The sequence below is a fragment of the Merops nubicus genome, unplaced genomic scaffold (assembly GCF_000691845.1).
Source record: "Merops nubicus isolate BGI_N331 unplaced genomic scaffold, ASM69184v1 scaffold33330, whole genome shotgun sequence".
Taxonomy (NCBI): domain Eukaryota; kingdom Metazoa; phylum Chordata; class Aves; order Coraciiformes; family Meropidae; genus Merops; species Merops nubicus.
In genome coordinates this window covers 82,519-102,214 of record NW_008582888.1, presented here as the reverse complement: position 1 = coordinate 102,214, position 19,696 = coordinate 82,519, and the positions used below count along the sequence as shown (strand labels likewise).

The following is a 19,696-nucleotide window of genomic DNA, read 5'->3' as shown; positions in this document are numbered from 1 at the left end:
GCGTGTCCTCGAGCTCTGCTGCGAGCCGGGGACCGCGGCCGAGCGCGGGGGAGAAGGGGCGCGTGGGGCGGGAGTCGTGGGCTCCGTCTCCTGCACACGCGTGCACGTCGTGAGCGACTCGAGAAGCGGCCGAGTCGGTCGGTGTTGGGCTGAGGCAGGGCTGCGGTACCCGCGCCACGCTGCAGTTTGCAGATCCAGGACTAAGCAGCGTGGTCGACGGAGGAAGAGGTCTCTACAGTTTTAGGAATTGGAAAGAAGACAAAGGAAAGACTTTCTCTCACCTGGCAGTGGGAGCACCTGGGGTCTGTCGTCGCAGCATCTTGGTACTGGGACACGTACTCAGTCCTCATCAATTCACATTTGCCAGAAAACTGTGTGTATGAGCTGGCTTTTCTGTGCTTTAAAATTTTCTGTGTGGTGCTGAAAACAGGGCTCACAAGGAATGCTCTGTGAATACTGGGGTAATTTGCCTCTTAAAGTCAAGTTACGTATCAAGTCATATTAATATATAAATATTTTGTTATTGTTCAGTTAGTGAAGATACATTTCAAACGCTTATGGATTCAGCTAAAAATCAGACCTGCTGATGTTCTGGGGAAGATTTTATCCTCTGTATCTCTCCCGTTGGAACTTTTACTGGTCTGTTTCTGTTGTTTGCAAATAGCTGCTCAAAGCAAACTGGGTTCTGCGTATCCATGTTTTTCTGACTTGGGCACTTACTGGTTTTGAGCATATAGAAAGCTCATCAGATGCATACTGAGTCTACCTTGTGTGGAAGATGCTGTTTGTTTAGGTTTTGTCAGTGCTGCCAGACTATTCTGCAGTCCCTAGTCTTATTAGGTTTATTTGCTTCCTACTCCTCCTGTGGTAACAGGTTGTAATTGTTGGTAGGCTTAGGACAGAAAACTGCAACCTCACTCTAGGGGACTATGGCCTTAGGTTGCCAAAGGGCTGGTTAAAGAAGTGCAACAAACGTAGCCTGATCCTTCCTGTGGGCTTCCTGTGGACAACTGTATCTTTGACCATCCTGTCCCATCGTGGTTCACTGACAGCAGGCTTCTACACTGAGCTTTAGCAGTTTAGCCTCTGATTGATTGAATGTGGGTTCACAGGGTTAATCATAGTTGAATCACTGCTCTGCAGCATTAAACAGAAGGAGGCCAGTCCTGTTGAAACAAAGAACTGGACATCACGCTGTTTCTCAGCTCTGTTATTTAGAGTTGATGTATGATGGAAGCAGTTGCTGAACTTTGGCATCTCTCAGTCTGTCTCCTCTCCCACTCTTAAGCTTATAGTGGCATTGCTGAAGCTTTATTAGTTTTGGAAAACATTACAATATTTTTAATAACAAGTTGGATATAACAGAGATATGATAATGCTGCAGCATACCTGTTAAAAGGGTGATGGTGTTCTCCACAGAAAACGTTTAAAACCCCAGGAATTATAACTGCTTGTACTTGTAGAGTATTAGTGACAACCTTGGAATAAAAACCAAAAGCTCAAGCTTTTTAAAGATGGATGCTCACAAACCACACAGAAAATAAATGAAACACTTCTATTATATCTCTTATTAAGTAGTTAATGGGATTGTTTTTTTGTTTGTTTTGTTTTTGTTTTGTTTTAATCAAAACATAGTAATGAAATAGGTATCTTACTTGATAATTAATGTAAGCACTTCAAAGGTTCACACAGGTTTTCATTGACTGTTTATTTGAACTTGGGGAGAGTTGTACTGGCAGCTACTGTAGCTTTCTGGCAGCAGCAGTGCCACGCTGTTTCTGAGGAAATGAGATGGCCACATGCTGCAGTGAAGAATACCATAAACTGCAATGTCCTTCTCTTTACAAGTATCCCTCGTGTATGTCATTCTTGCATTTCTCACAGTTACAAATTTCATGCATAGATTTTGTCCTCTGTACTGCTCTTTGTCTAGCATTTTTAACTGCTTATGTGTTCACAGCTAAGTTTCTTTTAGGTATCAAGATAAGGATAACTGCAGGGAGGTCTTTAGATCTTGAGCTATTTTTAGGTAGATTGAATACATATTGGATGCTCAGAGGTAGTCTGAGTTACAGGTTTAATAGCATTTCTGAGAGTTCCTGATCATTATTAATGTAACCTCGACTATATATATATTAGTGGTTTATATAGTATAGAGAAGATCTGGTATTGGGCTGGAGGAATTTCCCAGTAAGATTATATATACCATGTTTACCATCATGTACTTGCCAACACAGGGAAAGGAAGAGAGTATGGTCAGAATTCTGCAGATTCTTTGATTTGCAAGAAACCTACCTGCTTTGCTGAAAAATTCTGAACCATATGAAAGGTAACTTAAACTCATGTAGAACTGGAGACTTCAGTAGTGTCTTTGGAATTGAAAGCCTGTTATTTGTCTCCACTTAGCAGGATATTGTTTATATCTGCAGTACAGGTAGTGTCCCTGCAATTTCAGTAGCATCCTTGTCTTAAAGCCACCAGCGTTCTGCCATGGTTAATCCATGACTTCACATTTCTAGCAGGCATAGTGATTATTTTCCTGAATTGGGAGGACATTTGACAATGTTCCAATTGCCTATTGTACAATTAGATACACTTTAAATTGTCCTTAACCTAAAATTTAACAATAACAAAAAAAATCGCGTGTGCGTTTTCTTCTGTCTTCCCTCTTGTATAACAGAATGTACTACAGAGAACATGCCCCGTCTTCTAGGTTTGCCTTAAGACACCAATTAGGAAGGCTGTCTTTCTTTTAATTTTTCAGAAGCACACCTAACATTTCCCTCTATTGTATGCTTTTGTAGCCGTTTCCTTAACTCTTGAGTTCAAGGCTCAGTCATCGTGTGTCAGTCACCATTTCTCCTGACTCACTGAAGTGTTGTAGCTGTACTTGTGAAATCTACAGAAAACTAGACTTTACTTAGAAAAAGTGTTTAAACATTTTTTAAGAAAAACAAGTTGAACTGTACTGTATCAAACTTGCATAATCGTTACTGTTCTGGCACTAAGGCAAATTTTTTTTTTTTTCCACTTAGTTCTCGTCTTGGGATATTTTATCCCATAGAGTTACTGTAGATTTGATAACAAACTGCATCCTAAGCAGTTTTCCATTTCTGACCATTTTAACATTCAGCCTTGGAGCAATAGCTGCATAAAAGAAAATTCCACCGCAAAATATATTATAGACTGAAGAAAACTAGTCTCAAAAAAATATAAAAGCAGGAAATACAATATTTTTAAGATGGACTTTGTTTTCTGTCATTATTCTTTAACAAAACATTCTTTTCCAAATAGAATACATCGAACCATGAGTATTTTCGAAAGTTCTGGCTTTCCTGTATTGAAGAATCGTATTTCAGAGCTGTTGCTAATATTGCCTTTTTGAATAAGGCTTGGATAATTCTGCTATTCATAGCATTATTACTGTTCATCCTTCTTGAGTTTCACTAGCCATGACAGGGAAAGATAGATTGGAGTCTTTCTTCCTAACTCTGTTGGTCTTCAGGGAAACAAAACTGTCTCTAGTTCTTTGATCTGGTCTTGTATTCCTTTATTCTGTATTTTTCTTGATCTTGTTCTGTCCCTTTGAATGCAGCACAGACTGCTAAACAAGCCTGCAACATAGTTGCTTGCAAGTCAATACTGGTTTTCAGAAAGGTAGCTTGTGTTTTACCAGAGGCTGCAGAGCATGGAAGAGACTCAAATCTTACCTTGCTACCGATTTTTAAGTCTTTCATCTTCAGCATCTCTTTGTCCTAGAAGCACGTTGGAAGTTGATGTCTTGGTGTACGCTTGGGCTGATTGAGGTCATGAGGCATTTGTGTTAGTTTGCTGTCATTCTTGCACATGCATAATCTGAACACTAAGGTGGAGATTAAAACCACTTCTGTTGGATAGTGCTGCTCAAATGGGTAACAGCCACAGTTACATTAAGTAAGGGCTATTTGTGCTGGGTGCTCCCCGGCTGGAAGTGGACAGCTTATCAGGAGCAGTGTGTCCCCAGGTATCCTCACCAGTGGCACTCCGGTGGATCACCAAAGACATTTCAAAGAGTCAGTCTGATGGGTGGGAAGGTCAGTGCGATGATCACTGGCACGTTAAGTACAAATGACTTCTGGAGTCAGAAAGGGGCAGAAGATTTTCAGTTGTGGTGGTGTGGGTGTTTTGTTTTTTTTTTTTTTTTTTTTGGTTGGTTGGTTTTGTTTTTGTTTGGTGTTTGGGTTTGGTTTTTTTTGGTGCTGGTGGTTGGTTTTTTCCCCAGTCTGTTTCCTCGGAGGCCATGCTAAAGTGAAGGAGTCTTACCTATCCTCAGATAAATGAAGATGTGGACAGTTGTTTTATTGAAACTTCAGGGGGGGGTTCTGTTTATTTCTTAAGTAGTAGTTGATTAAACTGCTGTGATTTTGTAGATTCAGGATGTTCTTAAACATGTGTAAGCATCCAAGGTCATAATGACACTCAGCTTTAGTGAGCTATGAACACAAGTTGTTGAGTTGATTGCTCTGGTTCCTAAGGAGAGCCTTCAGATAGTTTGAGTTAATAGAAAGTAATTACTGACACCCATTGTCACCTGTCCGCAGGGTGAAGTTGCTTTGTTTTTTCTTTTGTTAAGTTCTCAGTGATGGGTAATTTCCTCAGTCTTGGAGGACGATTAGGAGTAGCTGGCATCTGCAAGGTTTTACTGAAAGGTTCAGATTAAAGGAGCTACAGGACATGACATGTAGTAATTGCCATCAACTACAGTACCATCAGGTGGCTGATTAAAAGCCTTGTGTAACTGTTGTGACGTGACATACTGTATGTAGCCAGAAGTGCAATTCGTGCATTGTGCCGTTAGTTTTGTTTCCCTTGGAGCTGTCCCAATGCTCTTCTTTGTTTTTGAAAACTCACTGACCTGGAACTATGCATAATTGTTTTTTTCCTCCTTTCAAGTACAGTGTATGCAGTAGACGGTATTATTCACAAACCTCAATCTTTTTTTTTTTTTTTCCCTTCCTTTTCTATCCTACCTGGCTTCTTTTACAACTATTGATATGTTTGGTTTCCACAGAAGCTTGCAGGTTATCTTGCACTTCCCTGCTTGCTTGCACACACCTTAATGAGGTCTTTCTTGCATTTGCCAGAGATGATGCGCTGAGTCATTTCCACGAGAGGCTTCTGTTCCACTCTGAAGCAAGAACACATTGAAGAGTACAAGCTGTGAGGACGCACCACCGCTTTCCTGGCTGGAAAGCTAACACCCAAGTGAATGCACTGGAGATTGCTGCACTTGGTGGGACACATCTCTCTACCTCCAGTTTTATGAATACTGCTAGCAATGGCTGTGGAACTCTGTTTGCTGCTGCTGCTGCTGTTTTGTGGAAGTACTATTTCAGAGGTACAACCTATATACAAACCACCTCCTGGGACTCTGGATTTTGGATTTGTACCAGCCAAGACGTATGATACAGGTGCATACCATGAACCTGGGCCAATAGGAATTTTGTTTAAAATAGTACATGCATTCCTGTACTTAGTGCAGCCAAATTCTTTTCCTCAAGGTAAGCAGATAAACTACTTTTTTTTTTTTTTTTTTTTTTTAAGATAAAGATTTAGTTTTGATGCATTCATCCTATTGTAGATACCAGGATCCTGATCTGGAAGTGAATGATAGGAAAGACTTTGGTAGTAGCACATGTTATGGCCTAGAAATGTGTACGGTTCCATATAAAATAACATTTTTCTGCTAAGTGCAAGGAGGGGGAGATAATGCAAAGGAAGTAATGAAATTTCACAGAACTTTGCTTGCCTATCTCAAAGTTGTAACTGATGCATTTGAGGCTTTTCTTTTTCTTATCAGAAAGTTTTTCTTATGTATGCTCAGAAGCATGAGATGGGAGTAAAGCATAAGCTGCTTTGTATTTAACACTAAATCCATAAGACAGCTTTCTGAGATTTGTTTATTATGATAAATGGGTAGTTATAATATTATGAGATTTAGCCTAGGATTTGAAAACTTTGCAATTTGAAATAAATGTAATCTTTTTATATCTGTGTGTCCACAGTCAGTTTTTTACGTAAGAGCAGTTCAATTACACAGCCAGGTGTAACTTCTTGTTTCTTTGTAAGCTGTCAAGTTCAGATGAAACAGCGTTTGTTTTATTGGAACTTTCTTCCATTCCTTTCCTACTAAGTTATCCCTTCTTCTGGAAGAAAAGATATCAGAAGTGTGTGCATATTGAGGCTGCACTGATTTTAAAGTGCTTTTGGGAACTCTTATGCGTTTGTGGATGTGGTAGTCCACTCAACTTTCCAACGTGCTTTTTGTTTCATTTAGATCTTAAAGGAAAATGCTAGTGTATTTGTATAATATTGGCATTTAAAATTATACTGAGGTGAAGCTTTAATAAAATCTAAGAATGGCTTCATTTTTTTTTCCTGATTCGTTTTGGTGGTTTAGCTGTAACTGTGTATAAAAGGAGTTTGTGTTATTTTGTAGTGCATCGTTTAATTTCTATATACCTTTAGTATTTTAAAGTCTTATACAAGATCTTTGGTCACATATCTGCTTGATACCTCTGAACTATTATTTGCTTGTATTTTTGACATTTGTTCAAAAGCTGTAGAAGAATTAGTTCAAATGAACTTTAATTAATTAATTCTATTTACACAAGTGCCTAGAGTCCCAGGTGTCAACCAGGAGGACAAAGCCCTGGCCTGTTCCTTGCAAGATCTGTCTTCTGAGTAGGGTGTAATGAGGGCAATTTCATGAAGCTGACAATAGTGTCTTTTGGAGGAACTGGTTCCAGATACCTCTGCTTTTGTGGCTCTTTCCTTCCGTTAAATATGCAGAGACTATTTGCCTCTCTGTGAGACCTAATGTGCTAGGATTGTCAATCGGCATTCAGTTCTTAGAAAGAGCCCTTAGTTCTGCCTAAAATGCTGCTTGAATATTTTATTCTCTTATGATTTTGGAAGCCTGATTTCAGTGACATGTTCGCTATGCCTTTAGTGAACAAGAATTTGGTCTGTAACCGTGTATGTCAGATTTAATGTGTCCTAAGCATGTAAATAATTGAGTATAGAATTTATGATGAAGATTATAATCCTGTGGAACTGCTTGTAGTAGGTTCTGCATCATGTAGGTGGTGTGAAATCCAGCATGGAAGAGAAAGGAGGCATCCAGAAGTAAATAACTTATTCTTAGCTTGTAAACTTTGAACATTTCATACCTCTCCTTCCTTGCAGATAGCTTTTGCCAAAGAAGTTTGGTTTTATTGTTGTATGAGGTGAAGTCCCCACATACCTCACTGCAAAACGCAGATTTGACGGATCATGTTGGTTTGAGTCATACCATTTAATTGGTTAATCCCTGTAATCTCTTTTGCCATATCCTGTTCTATTTTCATATTCACTGTATTAATGATGTAGTTACATATTTGAATTTTTTAGCTGCCAACTTGAAATAGAGTTAATTCTGATTCAGGGATGAAAATAAACATAATCACAAGTGGGCAGAGGAAGCAAGCCTTTTGATGTTTCTAAGTCAAACCACTGTCACTTCAGTTGGGCTGGTGCTTCAGAAGAGCTAGCTCCAGGCGGATGCCCAGTCTGCTGCATATAACCATAACATAGAAGTGTGCAGGAATTCCTATCAACCACTTTGATCTTAGTGGTCTTTTTTTTTTTTTCTAATACTTGGAAAGTACTTGATGTTTGGTTGTCCAATCTACTCTTAGTACTGTTAGGAGATGGAGGGGGGGGGGGGAAAGTGACAGGATTGTCTAATTGCATGTAGATACTCCTGCTTTTGCAAGTTACCTTTGTCCTTGCAGTGGTACTCTGGTGGAGCTGGGCATGTTGCAGTATAACTTTCATACTCCTTCAGTCCCAACTATGCCTTTTAGTAAGAAAGCTAGTATGAGCTTTACGCTGTTAGGACAAAGCAGAATACAGAGTACATCACAGTCTTTGGAAAACATTGTTCCTAAAGTATTTGCATGTTGGTAAGCCTGAACATTTACGTAAATGCTACTTAAAAGTTGAAAGGGATCATTTCGTTTAAAGAAAAAAAATTAGTCAAGAAATATTTTGTAAGTTTGTGGGTTGAGTTAAAGCTAAGGGAGTTTTTTTTGGTCACTTCTAAATTTGCTCATGCCGTGTCAGTTTGTGGACATACTACTTAATCTAAGTTTAGATTTAATAGGTAAGTTATCAATAGGATTAAATATAATGCTCACATAAAACACAGTAATAGAACCAGGGCAAGGAAGTGTAAATTGTGAAGTTTTTTTTTTTTTTTTTTTTTTTTTTTTTTTTTTAAATTGCTGAGTCTTTAAGACCAGCACTGTGCTCTGTGGATATATCAAGAAACTAGTTTTAAAAAGTGAACTAGGATATCCAATTGCAATGCTTCAGTGAGTGCAAATAGAGTCTGCTTTAAACTCCACCAGTCAAATACCTTTGTCCTCACTAGATGATGTATTGGTGGGAGTAGGAGTTAATTTACTACCAAGCACAAGCTATTGTGCAGGGAAGCAGCCTCCACTTGGAGTTAATGATACACTGGAATGGAAAGGATTCCGTCTGGTGACTGCTTTGCTACCTAAGGCTCTGTAGGTCACTTTAATCTTGCTGTGCTTTGGTTTGTCCATTTGCAAAGTAGAGATGATGGTGCTCCTACTCCTTTTGTTGAGGGCTGTGCAGGATAGAGCATCGTTATTCTTTGTTTTTAATAGCAGTACTTAAAATAAATACATGGCAACAGGAAACCTACAAGTTGCTTGTATCACTCAGCTAAGAGGACATCTAAAAACCAAATTGTCAGTTTTTATCTTAGACTTTTTTCATAAACTAAAAGATTAATTTATTAACAAAATTTAGGTCAGTTCATGGTTGTGACATGGTGCATATCTCCTGTCGTGTTGGACACCTTCAGATGTGAACTTGCTGGAGAAGGGACATGGTCAGTACGGTCCTCTGGCCTCTTTGGATACCTTATTGTGGCTTTGTCTTTGTTCCCATGGAAGCCAGCTGTTAGTTCCACTGAGATGGTGTTAATGAGAGAGATTCCCCTTGCCTTGGATGTGCACAACAAATCTTTGGCTTCGCAGCTGGTGTCTTGTAATAAAAATGCGAAGAGTGTACAAAGGAAATAAGCTGAGAATAAAGCTCCTGCTTTTATTTTTAGATGAAAGAAGACAAAAACTTAGAGGCCTGGTGACCTTACTCTACTCTACCGGAACTTATTGCAGGACAACTGTTGCACTTGTTAAGTTACAACTGTTTTGTTCCAGCTTCTGTTTTTTATTCTAGCTATCCTCTTTCCACTGAAGTGGGAATAAAACTTTAACTTAAAAATCGAGTGTTGAATGCAGGTACTTCCTGGGCAAGACATAGTATGAGGAGTTAAATCTATTGTTTGCCTGTGGCAAGCAAGAACAAGCTGGGTTTTAGACCTGGTCTACGTCTCTCAACTCTTCCGTGGAGTATAGCTTGCTGAACAGCTTGAGTATCAGACTGAGGATCAAAACTTGCCTATTTTAATGCAAAGTCCTGTTTCTGACCCATTTTGGTATTCCTTTCTCCTCACCTGATCAACTTTTAAAGTAGCTGTAAATGGTGGAGTTCAGCAAATTAGTCTTGTGTTCCCTATCTCAGTAATTAGTACCTCATGTGAATGTATTCAGCAATTAAAACATTTTAACTTTAAAAAAAATTGCATAGTTTGTGAAAATAGTATGTCTGTAGCTCGTATAGCTGTAACAGAAAATGCATATGCAAACCCCTGTCATAGGTAGGCTTGTTGAGTTCCTAGGATATTGATTTTTTTCATATACTAGCTGTGTTGGATGTCAGGTTCTAAGGCAAATAATCACTCCCTCAGTTTGAAACTGAGTAAGTCAGAATTAATGCTTTTGTGTGTGTGTAAAACTAACTTCTTTGCCTTTTGTAACGGTTTAGTTCTTGGTTGACCATTTTTACTTCAGTTTTCCTTCCTGTTAGTAGTAGCCAATCTTCTACACTCCCCTACAAATAAAAAAAAACAAAACCATGTGTCGTGGATGTTGAAGCGCTGGAGCTGAACTCAGCTATGTGTAGCTGGTAATGCCCTTTTGTTTTCAAACTGGAGACTTTCCCAGGACCATCGGACATGTCCACACCAGCATGCAGTGAAAGGACTGTGCTCTGGCTCTGACTTGCATGCAGTCCAGCAACGTAAGATACTTCTCAGGTACCCAAAGCAGTTATGACCTTTTATAAAAAACTTACTGCAGTATCCTTTTTTCAATTGTGCAAAGTCTCAGCTTTAGTTTGGGTGTGAAACTGCACTGATGTGACAGACTGCTTTTTGACAGCTACCCCCCTGTACTTGTGGGTTGGTTTTCTTAAAGCTTCTGTCCTGGAGCTGCATGGGCAGCACAGATGCAGTGATGATATAGAAACTGAGAAGAAGTGAAGAGCAAGACCTGCCCTTTAGTAAGTCAGCTGTTAAATTGGCTAAGCTTTGTTTTGAAATGACAATGTCACTAAGCTGTAGAGTCAGTGCCTTTGCCACATCCCTGTAGCTGGTGTTTTTTTCCAGCAATGTGGAAAAAAAAACTTTCTTCCACCTGTGATGTGAATTTGAAGTAGAAACTGAAGTGTGTATATCAAAAATTCAGGTTTCAGTGACAGGGGTTGTATATAGCAGGTGATGGTGTCATTTGGGTAGAACTAGGGTAAGAAAGGGCAGTTACTGTGCTCCATTATTTGTTAATGTGGTGCATACATTCATTGAAAGAAATGTCTCGTGTCTAACAATGGATATACCAGGGAAGATGGAGCAGCAGGAAGATAAAAGATAAATTAGCCTCTTCTTTTCTCTGCCCCCTCATATACCTTTAAGGAAATAGTATTAAAAAAAAAAAAAAAACAACCAAACATTTCTCCTTTCATGCTGGGAAGTTAGGAGATGCTGTACTTGATAACATACCCATGTAAACAACGAACACTGAGAATGTTTCTAAAGCACATTTTTTTTTGTCTTAGGCATCAGAAGAGTAATTCTTTTTCCCTGCAATACTCCGAATTGCAGGCTGTCTAACAGATTGCTTGTCAAAAGGATTTTTTGTGGACAGGGAGGAGACCAAGGTTTTAGGGCAGGGAGGCTTATACAGATTATCTGCTGGATGCTGCTGCAGAAGACTACAGCTGCAGACATGAACACTTCTCTGATGTCTTCCTGCCTACTTCTTTTGGGTTGTGTAAACAAAGAATCTCTTTTGCAGAGAGGTGGTATTATCAGGTGGTATTATTTTGCACTATACACACATCTGGAATCCTTTCTTTTACAGTATTCTTCAGTGCTTGCCCTCTTCTGGTTTAACACTGCCTGTTAGTTGTGCTGGGGAGAAAAAACATGCCTTGACAGCAATGGGAAAATGACAGTCGAGCTTCACAGTTTCAACACTGTTTGACAGAAGGGAGAAACTAATGAAAATGAACCTCAAACAGAGTTTGAGGAGCTGGGTTACTTTGTGTGGGGAGAGTGTTCAGAAGTGGCAATACTGCAGATGGCTGTGGTAATAGACTGGAGGGTGCCTCAAGTAGTAGTGCCTCTTGGAGGCTAGATGGGAAGAGATAAAAATGGCCTACAGTTGTGTGGCATTGAGACTCTGCTTGTGTTTCCCAAACCTAAAATGCCTTCTACCCCTTCCAAATTAGACAGCTACATCCTTTCTGTCTAGGGAATAGTTCCTGCCAAGTGGGTTGGGCATTTTCTAGGTGAGATACTGAGTTGGCTCAGGAAACCTGCTAATAGTTACAGCATGGGCAGTGCCAGGCCAGTGCTTGAATCTGTCCTGGCTCTGTTCTGTTAGTCTGCAGACATTAATGGGAGACACAAGGTACAACCAAAGAGCTGATCAGCAGCAGTCCCTGCCTTGGTGTGCAGGGGGTAAGGTCTGGGCACAGCTGAATCTGTGAGGAGGGGAAAGCTGGGAGGCACAGGATGATTTCATTAACAGAAAGTGGCCTTTTTGTTTGCCATTCTAGGTAAAGAAGTTTCATTGCTAGGGTTTGTATATTTTTAAAGAAAAAAACATGTCCTGAGAATGCACATATCTATATAATTAGTACTACTGTGTGGTGTGTGTATTGGGGGGAGGGGTAATGTTAGATATGCTTAGGTGGTTGTTTACAGAGCAACAAGCTCATAGGTCTTGTTTAATGATGGCTTTTCCTTGAATGATGTCAGACAAAGTAATAAGAATTTGATAGACCTTTGCAACAAATCTTCTTTCCACTGTCCTCATAGTCAATATTTAATTAGATTGAAAACTGTGAGAACTAGACTTTTTTTCTCTCCCTTTTTCTTACTATATTTTTTTCCTTCTCAAGATGCTTTGTGTAACTTCTATATCTTAACAACAGCGATGCTTTAAGTAAATATGCACAATTCAAAAGTTGCTGGAGCAAAATTAATTTATCAGTATTAATTTTAGGGGGCTTTGTCATCCTTTTAATGGAGTTAAATCTTTTCATATTGGTATTAAAGCTTTTGAGTATACTTCAGATTATACTACACTTCCACAAGTGAGTTGCCTTCCTGTTAGAAGGGAAACCAGCTGCCATGGATCTCAGCTATTGTAGCTTAAGCTGCCTAATCTGTTAGTATATACTGACTTCATGTAAGCCTACCAGTTACAAAAAAGCCCCACAAACCTGCTTGGGCACTTTTGTGCAATATGCAGATGCATTTCTTCTGATCCATAATTAAATTATGACTTGTGTTGCATCATAGCATAGTCAAGGTCTTTCTTTTCTCTGGAAATACACCAAACTTTTATTTTTGTGAATTTCAGTTACTACAGCTGTGAATGGGAATATTCTTACTAGTACTAAGTATTGCTTTGTCTAGTTCAGCTGAAAGGTGCCTGGGTGTATCCGTACAGAACAAACACAAGCTTGAGGCCTAAGTATCTTTCTTCAGAGTAGCAAACTTGCTTTGATTTTTGAGGGAGGTTGTATTCACTGCAGTATTTTCAAGCAGTATGGGTGCAACTGTTATTGAATGTATGTGGAAAATTGTGGCCCTTACACAAATGGGAAAACAGAGAGAGGGAATTCTGATGAATCTCAGTGAAGCTGCCAGAGTGCCAGTCACTGAGGTAATTAAAAACTGGTACCAGCAGGACTCCAGTGTGTTGTTCCCAATTATCTCTGTTCATATTTCCAATAATTGAAGTTATGTAATACGAGAGGATTTTTTTTTTGTGCTTTCCTTAGTTTACAGCAACTTCTGAGGAGAGAAAGGAGTTGGAAAAATGCAGTTTTTCATACAGTCTAAATGTTTACTGCTTTGATCTAAGTTACCAGTCCAATATGTCTACACAACCTACACCAGAGTTTTCTCAGTCTCTGCAGTGTGCTATAAACAGATGAGCATATACAGTGCACCCAGTTAAATCTTCGCCCATAATCTGTTGTAAATCCTTACCAGATGGTGGCCTAGAGAGAACTTTAGGTAGCTACTGCAAAGTGAGAGGCAAAAAATAGCTGCTGTGGCACAAACAATGGACTACAGAAGTTTTGTTACCTTCAGAAAATGAGAGAATGCAGCTTCTGTGTGGAATACTTCTTCAAAGCTTTCTATTTGACTGTGTGTCTGCATGATATATGCAAATTTATTGCAGCCTCCTAAGCAATGATTTCTTTCTAAAGATTTTTCTCTTTTTATTCTTATTCCAAAACTTCAGAAAGAACAAAACTTTCTTTGTAGTGAAGAACATCTGGGAAGTCCCTGCAAAAGGTTATTTTCAAAGGAGAAATCTTTCATTCAGAGGTGTCCTGTGCCAGGCAACACTCTGGCAATTTCTTTTTTTTTTTTTTTCTTTAAATCTTTTCCTGACCAGGCTTTTAACTTATGTGTGTGCGTGTTGGTGGAAAGCAGAATCTGCCTAAACAGAAAATGTGACTGCACTAAAAGAATAAACTCCTTTATTAAAAAGTTAGGGGCAGCTCTTATGGTGTGAGGATTTTCTGTGGAAGGCTGAAGTGGCCTGTTTGGTCTTCCTGACTATTAACAACCCTGAGGAAGCTAAATTTATAAAACTTTCATTGTTTCATCCATATTTTTGGGAAACTGGGGTACATTTTTTGTGCACAAATGAAGTTCATTTACTCTTGTTATTTATTTCATCCATAGCTGTATAATTTCTTCAGTGGATCAAAGATATTTTCCTGTCAGGAAAGGTGCAGAGGAGATCTCCTTAATTTCATGTTCTAGCTACTGTAGCCTGCTCGTTCAGCAGCTGTTGCTGCTCTGCAATTCCTCATTTTCAGCAATTGCACCATGCTCAGTTCTGCCTCTGCCCTGGTTAAAGATCACCCTGTTGAAAGCACTCATACAATTTCAGTCCTGCTCATAGCTGTTGATCTCCTCCTTGCCTACTTCATATTGCTGCTCTACCCACTCTTACGTAGCCCCTCACTGCACCCAGTGTAAGCTAAGACTCGTTTCTGGGTGGTCTAGTAGCTTGTCCTTTCAATTATCAGTGGAGCAGTATGTGCTTTACAAGTCTGCCGAGACCTTAAAAATGCACTTACAGTGTTGTCCCTTGTGTCATATTGTGTGTTACTGGGTTCTGAGACCAAGCCAGAGGACAGCAGGATAAGTGTATTTCTCTTGGTTTTGGTCACTATGTGATTAAAGAATGCAGACTGTGAGAATGACAATAGATGATGATGTTGATGAGAGGAGGTGGCATACTGGAGGCAGAAGAGAGTGAAAAGGCAGGTTGCTGTAGCAGGTGAAAGGAGAAATTTTTTAACTTCTCCTTTCACCTGCTACTGAACTAGTATGTATTTGTTGGTTTTTACATGCATTCAAACAAGTTCTTTCAGCCACTGTTGAATAACAGGTTCTAGGGCTTCATTTTACATGTTAGTGGTGAGGTACAGTAGCAAGGTTCCTTTCTTATTTGCTCTTTTTTTCTTGAGAATGTGTAGACTAGACTCTCCATCTGTGGCCTAAAGTGGTGTCGTACTGTGTGGGAAGTGGGAAGATCTTTTCACCTCTGCGACTTCCCCGTTGTCCTACAGAGAGAGTTTTCTTCTTGCTCTGCAGGAAGAGAAGAAACAGTATGTGGTTGAACAGTGCAGCAGGGCCCTCTCTGCAGCCTCCGCTCCAGCTCGTGTGGTGGACTCCTTGGCCATCAGCATTACTGAGCTGCCACCTTGCTCTGCAGTTGATGAGAGCCAAGTGACCGCTGTGTGATTAGGGCCTGTGAGACTGAGCAGAGCTGTGGGGAGTCACATGGCAGTAGCAGAGGGGACCCCGGCTGACCTGCTGAAGGAGACCTCTTCAAAGGGAGTTATAAATCTGACCATAGTACAGGCTGATGACTGGAGGCTTTCTATCTTGGAGGAAGCAACTGAAACCCCACTCAAATCAAGCAAGTAGTTTAAAATGTCAATAAACTGAGCTTGCAAAAAAACTTTACTATAAGGTAGCTGAAACACTTTTTATCTCTGATAAGTCTGAAAGGCTAATATGGCTGTCCTGGTTTTTGTGGACGTGGCAAGAGTTACTCTTTAGTCTGAGTCATAATTAGGAAAATCAACAAACTTGAAGTCATTTTCATTCATTTATTTCAGAGTAGTTATTGCTACTAATGACACTAAATGTGGTTGAACTGACCCATATTCAGAGAGACACTGAACTGTTCGGGGTGTGTGTAGTCCATTGACTGGCATCGATGAAGGGAAATGTGATGAAATCACAGGATGTTAGGGGTTGGAAGGGACCTCCAGAGATACTGTGATATGCATTAGAATGAGATAGCATTAAAGCAGTTATTAATTTATTGTGTATTATCTACGTAATTCTCCCTTGTTGTTCTGAAAAATCTCCATTCAGTGCGACGTGAATGCTTCAGTCATGGTTCTTAGTGGTTTCCTTGAAGTCCTTTTCAGAATAGAAGCTTAATACGTTATATTATGCATAAAAAGATAAATTAATTTCTGGCACAATTTGATTAACGCTGGAGTTGCACTCTAACTGAATGGGCTCAATTGAATTGTTTGAGTGAAGATGTAGCATAGCATTCCCAAAGGTTTTACTCCAACTGTTTTCCTGTCACCTAGGTTTGAAAAGCGTTGTTGGCAGAAGAATTTGTAGCTAATTTATGTTGGCACTTAATAGCCAGACAGCTTATTTTTAAATGTCTGTTATTTTTGCTGTCCTTTTCTGTAGAGCAGTTCGAAGGAGCAATCCTAGTGATAACCTAATTTTCTTGTCTGGGTAGTGAGATGCTGAGGATGTGTACACAGTGCGGCGCAATGCAGGAGCTGGTGATTGTTTTCTTAACTGGGGCTCCTCAGAGGTTCTTAATATTTCATCACAAATTCCATTGGTAAATTAACAGTTCATCTGGCCGGTTGGATTTACTGGGGCAGATGGCATTTTGCGCGTGTGGCGAGAGCAGGAAGGCGACAGAGCAAAGCAGTAATGTAATTAGCCGTGTAAATGAGCCTCACAAGGTAAACCTCTTTAACCCCAGTGATAAAATGTGTTCTTTGCTAAAGCCCTGGATTACTGGTCCTGTGAAACAATGTGTGCAGCTGGTCAAGCCAAGATTTCAGAAATAATCCTGTTAATTTTAAGATGGAGGACACCACTTTTTACCACACCTTCCTAGCACTTCTGTGTTTGAACCAGAAATCGGCCTCAAGATGGTACTCTACCAATGATGCAGAAGAGAGTCCTGTGGGGTTACCTTAGTTCAGTTTTAAATACTTATTTGAATGCTAAAGATGAGGCATTCTAGCTGGGGAGGGAAGGTGCGTTGTAAGAGCAAACCAAAATCACAGTCTGAGTTAAATGTGGGTCGAGGTGTGTCTTCACTGTGCTACAGGGAAAAGCATAGCCATATGTGAAAGCATGATGCTTGTTTGCACAGTACCTGGCACAGGATGTTCCCCTGCTTAACCCTTAGGTGCTGGAGCAGTAATTGTAATTCCCATGAACGTGTGTAAAACCTGATAGAACATAGACTAGTTTGCACTGGAAGGGACCTTGAGAATCATCTAGTCCAACCCCCCCTGCAAGGAGCTGGAAGATTCTTGATGCTGCAAAAGCGCTGAGGCATGTTTGTGTTTACAGACGTGAGGGTGAGAAACTGCAGGTAATCCCACGTTCCGTTATAGCCAAAGCTACCTTCATTTAATTTGAAATTAATTAACCAGGAATATGTCTAATCTGGTTGTTACTGCTTCAGTAGCCTTCAGTAAATTCATGGCAAAGTCTGGTCAATCGCTTCCTTCTGCCTGGTGAGAAAAACACCCTGAAGCATCACATTACATCTGAAAAATCATTACGAAGTAACATAAGTAGTAAATCTCTATTCAGTAGGGAAATCTCACGTTCTGGAAAATTAAGGGGAAAAAATGGGCAATGTAATAGTGGCCTTTGTGCTACGTATAAAACCTGTATTGTTATCACTATTTAGCTTATTCAATCTTCGTGGGAACTTTTTTTTACCTATTTTTAGGCTTTCTTGTTTATTATGAGTGTGTTATTTTCTGATGAACAGGCTTTTGAGTCTCTAAATTTCAAAACCACATTGAAAATGCATCAGTTTGTCATAGTGTATTCAGGTTAATTTCTGTAACTTTTTTTTTTTTGACTAGTAATACTGTTTCTGTATTTATAGACTGCTAAAAACTGTGAATCGGAAACATTCTGAGCAATTTAAGCATTTTGAGTAGTTTTATATATGCATGTACATATGTATACAGATGCCCATAAATATATCTATACAGATGTATGTAAAACTTGATGTAAATTGATTTTTTTTCTTTGTAATTTATGACAGGGACAGACAATTAAAAGAATGGGTAAAAACTTTTAACTTTTATTTAACACGAAGGGCTAATGCTATTAAAATTTTATCTTGTACCAATTCCTAACCGTATGAAATATATCAAAGGAAGCTTTTTGTCAGTAATAAAATTTATCTTTCTTACATGCTTCCTGGCAGTGCTTTCACTCCTCCATTAAATAATTTCTAATAAAAAGTCAGTATGGTTGTAGGATAACTTGAAATAATTTAGACCAGAAGAGACTTCTGGAGGTCATTGGGTCCAACTCTTTTCTAAAGCAAGGTGAACCTCTGAACGGGGAGCAGCCTGGAAGTAAGGGTATTTAGCTGGGGACTCTCCTCCTCAGCTTCAGAGTAGCAGCAAGGAGCGTGATGCCACAGGGTCCTGGGCAGGCAGCTTCTGTGTTTGACCACCCACACCCAGGTGGTCTGTGCTGCGTCATGCCACTGAGGATCACAGAAGTTCTTTTGCTTCCTTCCCATTGCATCCTGATAATAGCTGGTGGAAGTTTCCCTTTAGTGGCTGTTCTGTGGTGTGCAAAATGGTTGGATAAATATGTAAACAAGAGAGTTATTTGAGCCCTTTCATCTTCAGCTTGCTAAAAGGCATTTAGCTTTAGAGAAAATTCCTTGCATTATGTATTTTAGGAACTAATGCTTATTAAACTTACTTCTAGGGTAGGTATATGTATAAACAAGAAGAAGTAAAAGTTGTCCCTAATGAAAAAGAAAAAAGTTGTCTAACAGCCAGCATGAATTCCATTTTTGAGGTTTGTGCAGTTCTGAAGCTCACAGAGAAATACGGATGGTGCCTGGGATGGTCTTGAATCAGGGAGGGCTCTCCTGGTCCCAGTTTGTGAGGTATCTCAGAGGTGGCTCAGCGGTGTGTTGCCCATGCAGCGGGGTGTGCTCCTTCCTTCAGTAGCCACCTGACTCTCAAGGTGCCGAGCTTGAAAGAGTTTGCAGGGATGTAGATCTCTTGTTCTTCCCAGGTGCTTATTTTACATATGTTTTGGAGTTACTTCTGTTACTATGGGATTCAGCCTTATCTCCTAGCATATATATGGTCCTTCCAAAATGAGGCTGCCTTACCTTAGAGAGGCCTTGAGCATTTACTGCTAACACTCTTCCTGCACTTTAGCATATAATTCCCATCTGTGGATGATTTGCAGCTTGATGCTCCTGTGATGTATTGTCAGATTTTGTTTGGCGGCCTTGCTGGCTGCAGCTTCCTTGCAGGGAGCAGCTCCCTTGAAGCATCAGTTGTTGCCTCTGTTGTGTGTTTTTTCAGGCATAGTTTTCTGAGGAACTCCTCCGGATCTCTTCAACTTGCAGATCAGTCAAGTCCATGTTCCTTCTACAGGGTGCTGGGGAGGGAGAACTATGGGTGCTCTTTGCTTAGGGGTTTGTTTTCCTGAGCCACATACAGGATTAGAGAGGTGTGAGATCATAGCCCCTGTGAACTCACTGAAGGTATTTCATGAGTGCTACAATAAATTTTGAGAGGGTTTGGGTTTTGGGGGGAGACGAACAGTTTTGAACCCACAGGCCTTTTATTGATCTCCAGGATAGGTAACTTACTGGAGATTTTTGTTAAGTACATTGGGCTGCATATGGGGAGACTAATGGTGGGGCAGTAGTACCATGAAGTCCAGCTCTGTAGGAATATGAGGGGCAGAGTGCTTCTGCTGGAGATGTAGTGTGCTCCTTTTCAATGTTTCTTCTTGGTCAGAGGAGACCAGTGCAATCAGTCATGTCTCCTAAACATTCAAACACTGATTCTTACACTCAACCTAGCACAGCCAGAGCTGATGATGGCCCTCTGAGGTCTGCAGAGATGAGGGTTCCCCTCT

General features: G+C 40.0%; 1 protein-coding gene across 4 annotated transcripts in view; it reads left to right on the top strand.

Moving 5' to 3' along the window:
• The first annotated feature begins 5,123 nt into the window (after window positions 1–5,123).
• PROM1 (prominin 1) overlaps window positions 5,124–19,696 on the top strand; it is a 55,912-nt gene continuing 41,339 nt past the window's right edge. For all 4 annotated transcript variants that reach the window (XM_008939012.1, XM_008938996.1, XM_008939005.1 and 1 more), the window contains exon 1: window positions 5,124–5,540. In XM_008939012.1, coding sequence (XP_008937260.1) covers window positions 5,318–5,540 — 223 coding nt within the window. In that variant the 5' untranslated portion in view covers window positions 5,124–5,317. The remainder of the gene's footprint in view (window positions 5,541–19,696) is intronic.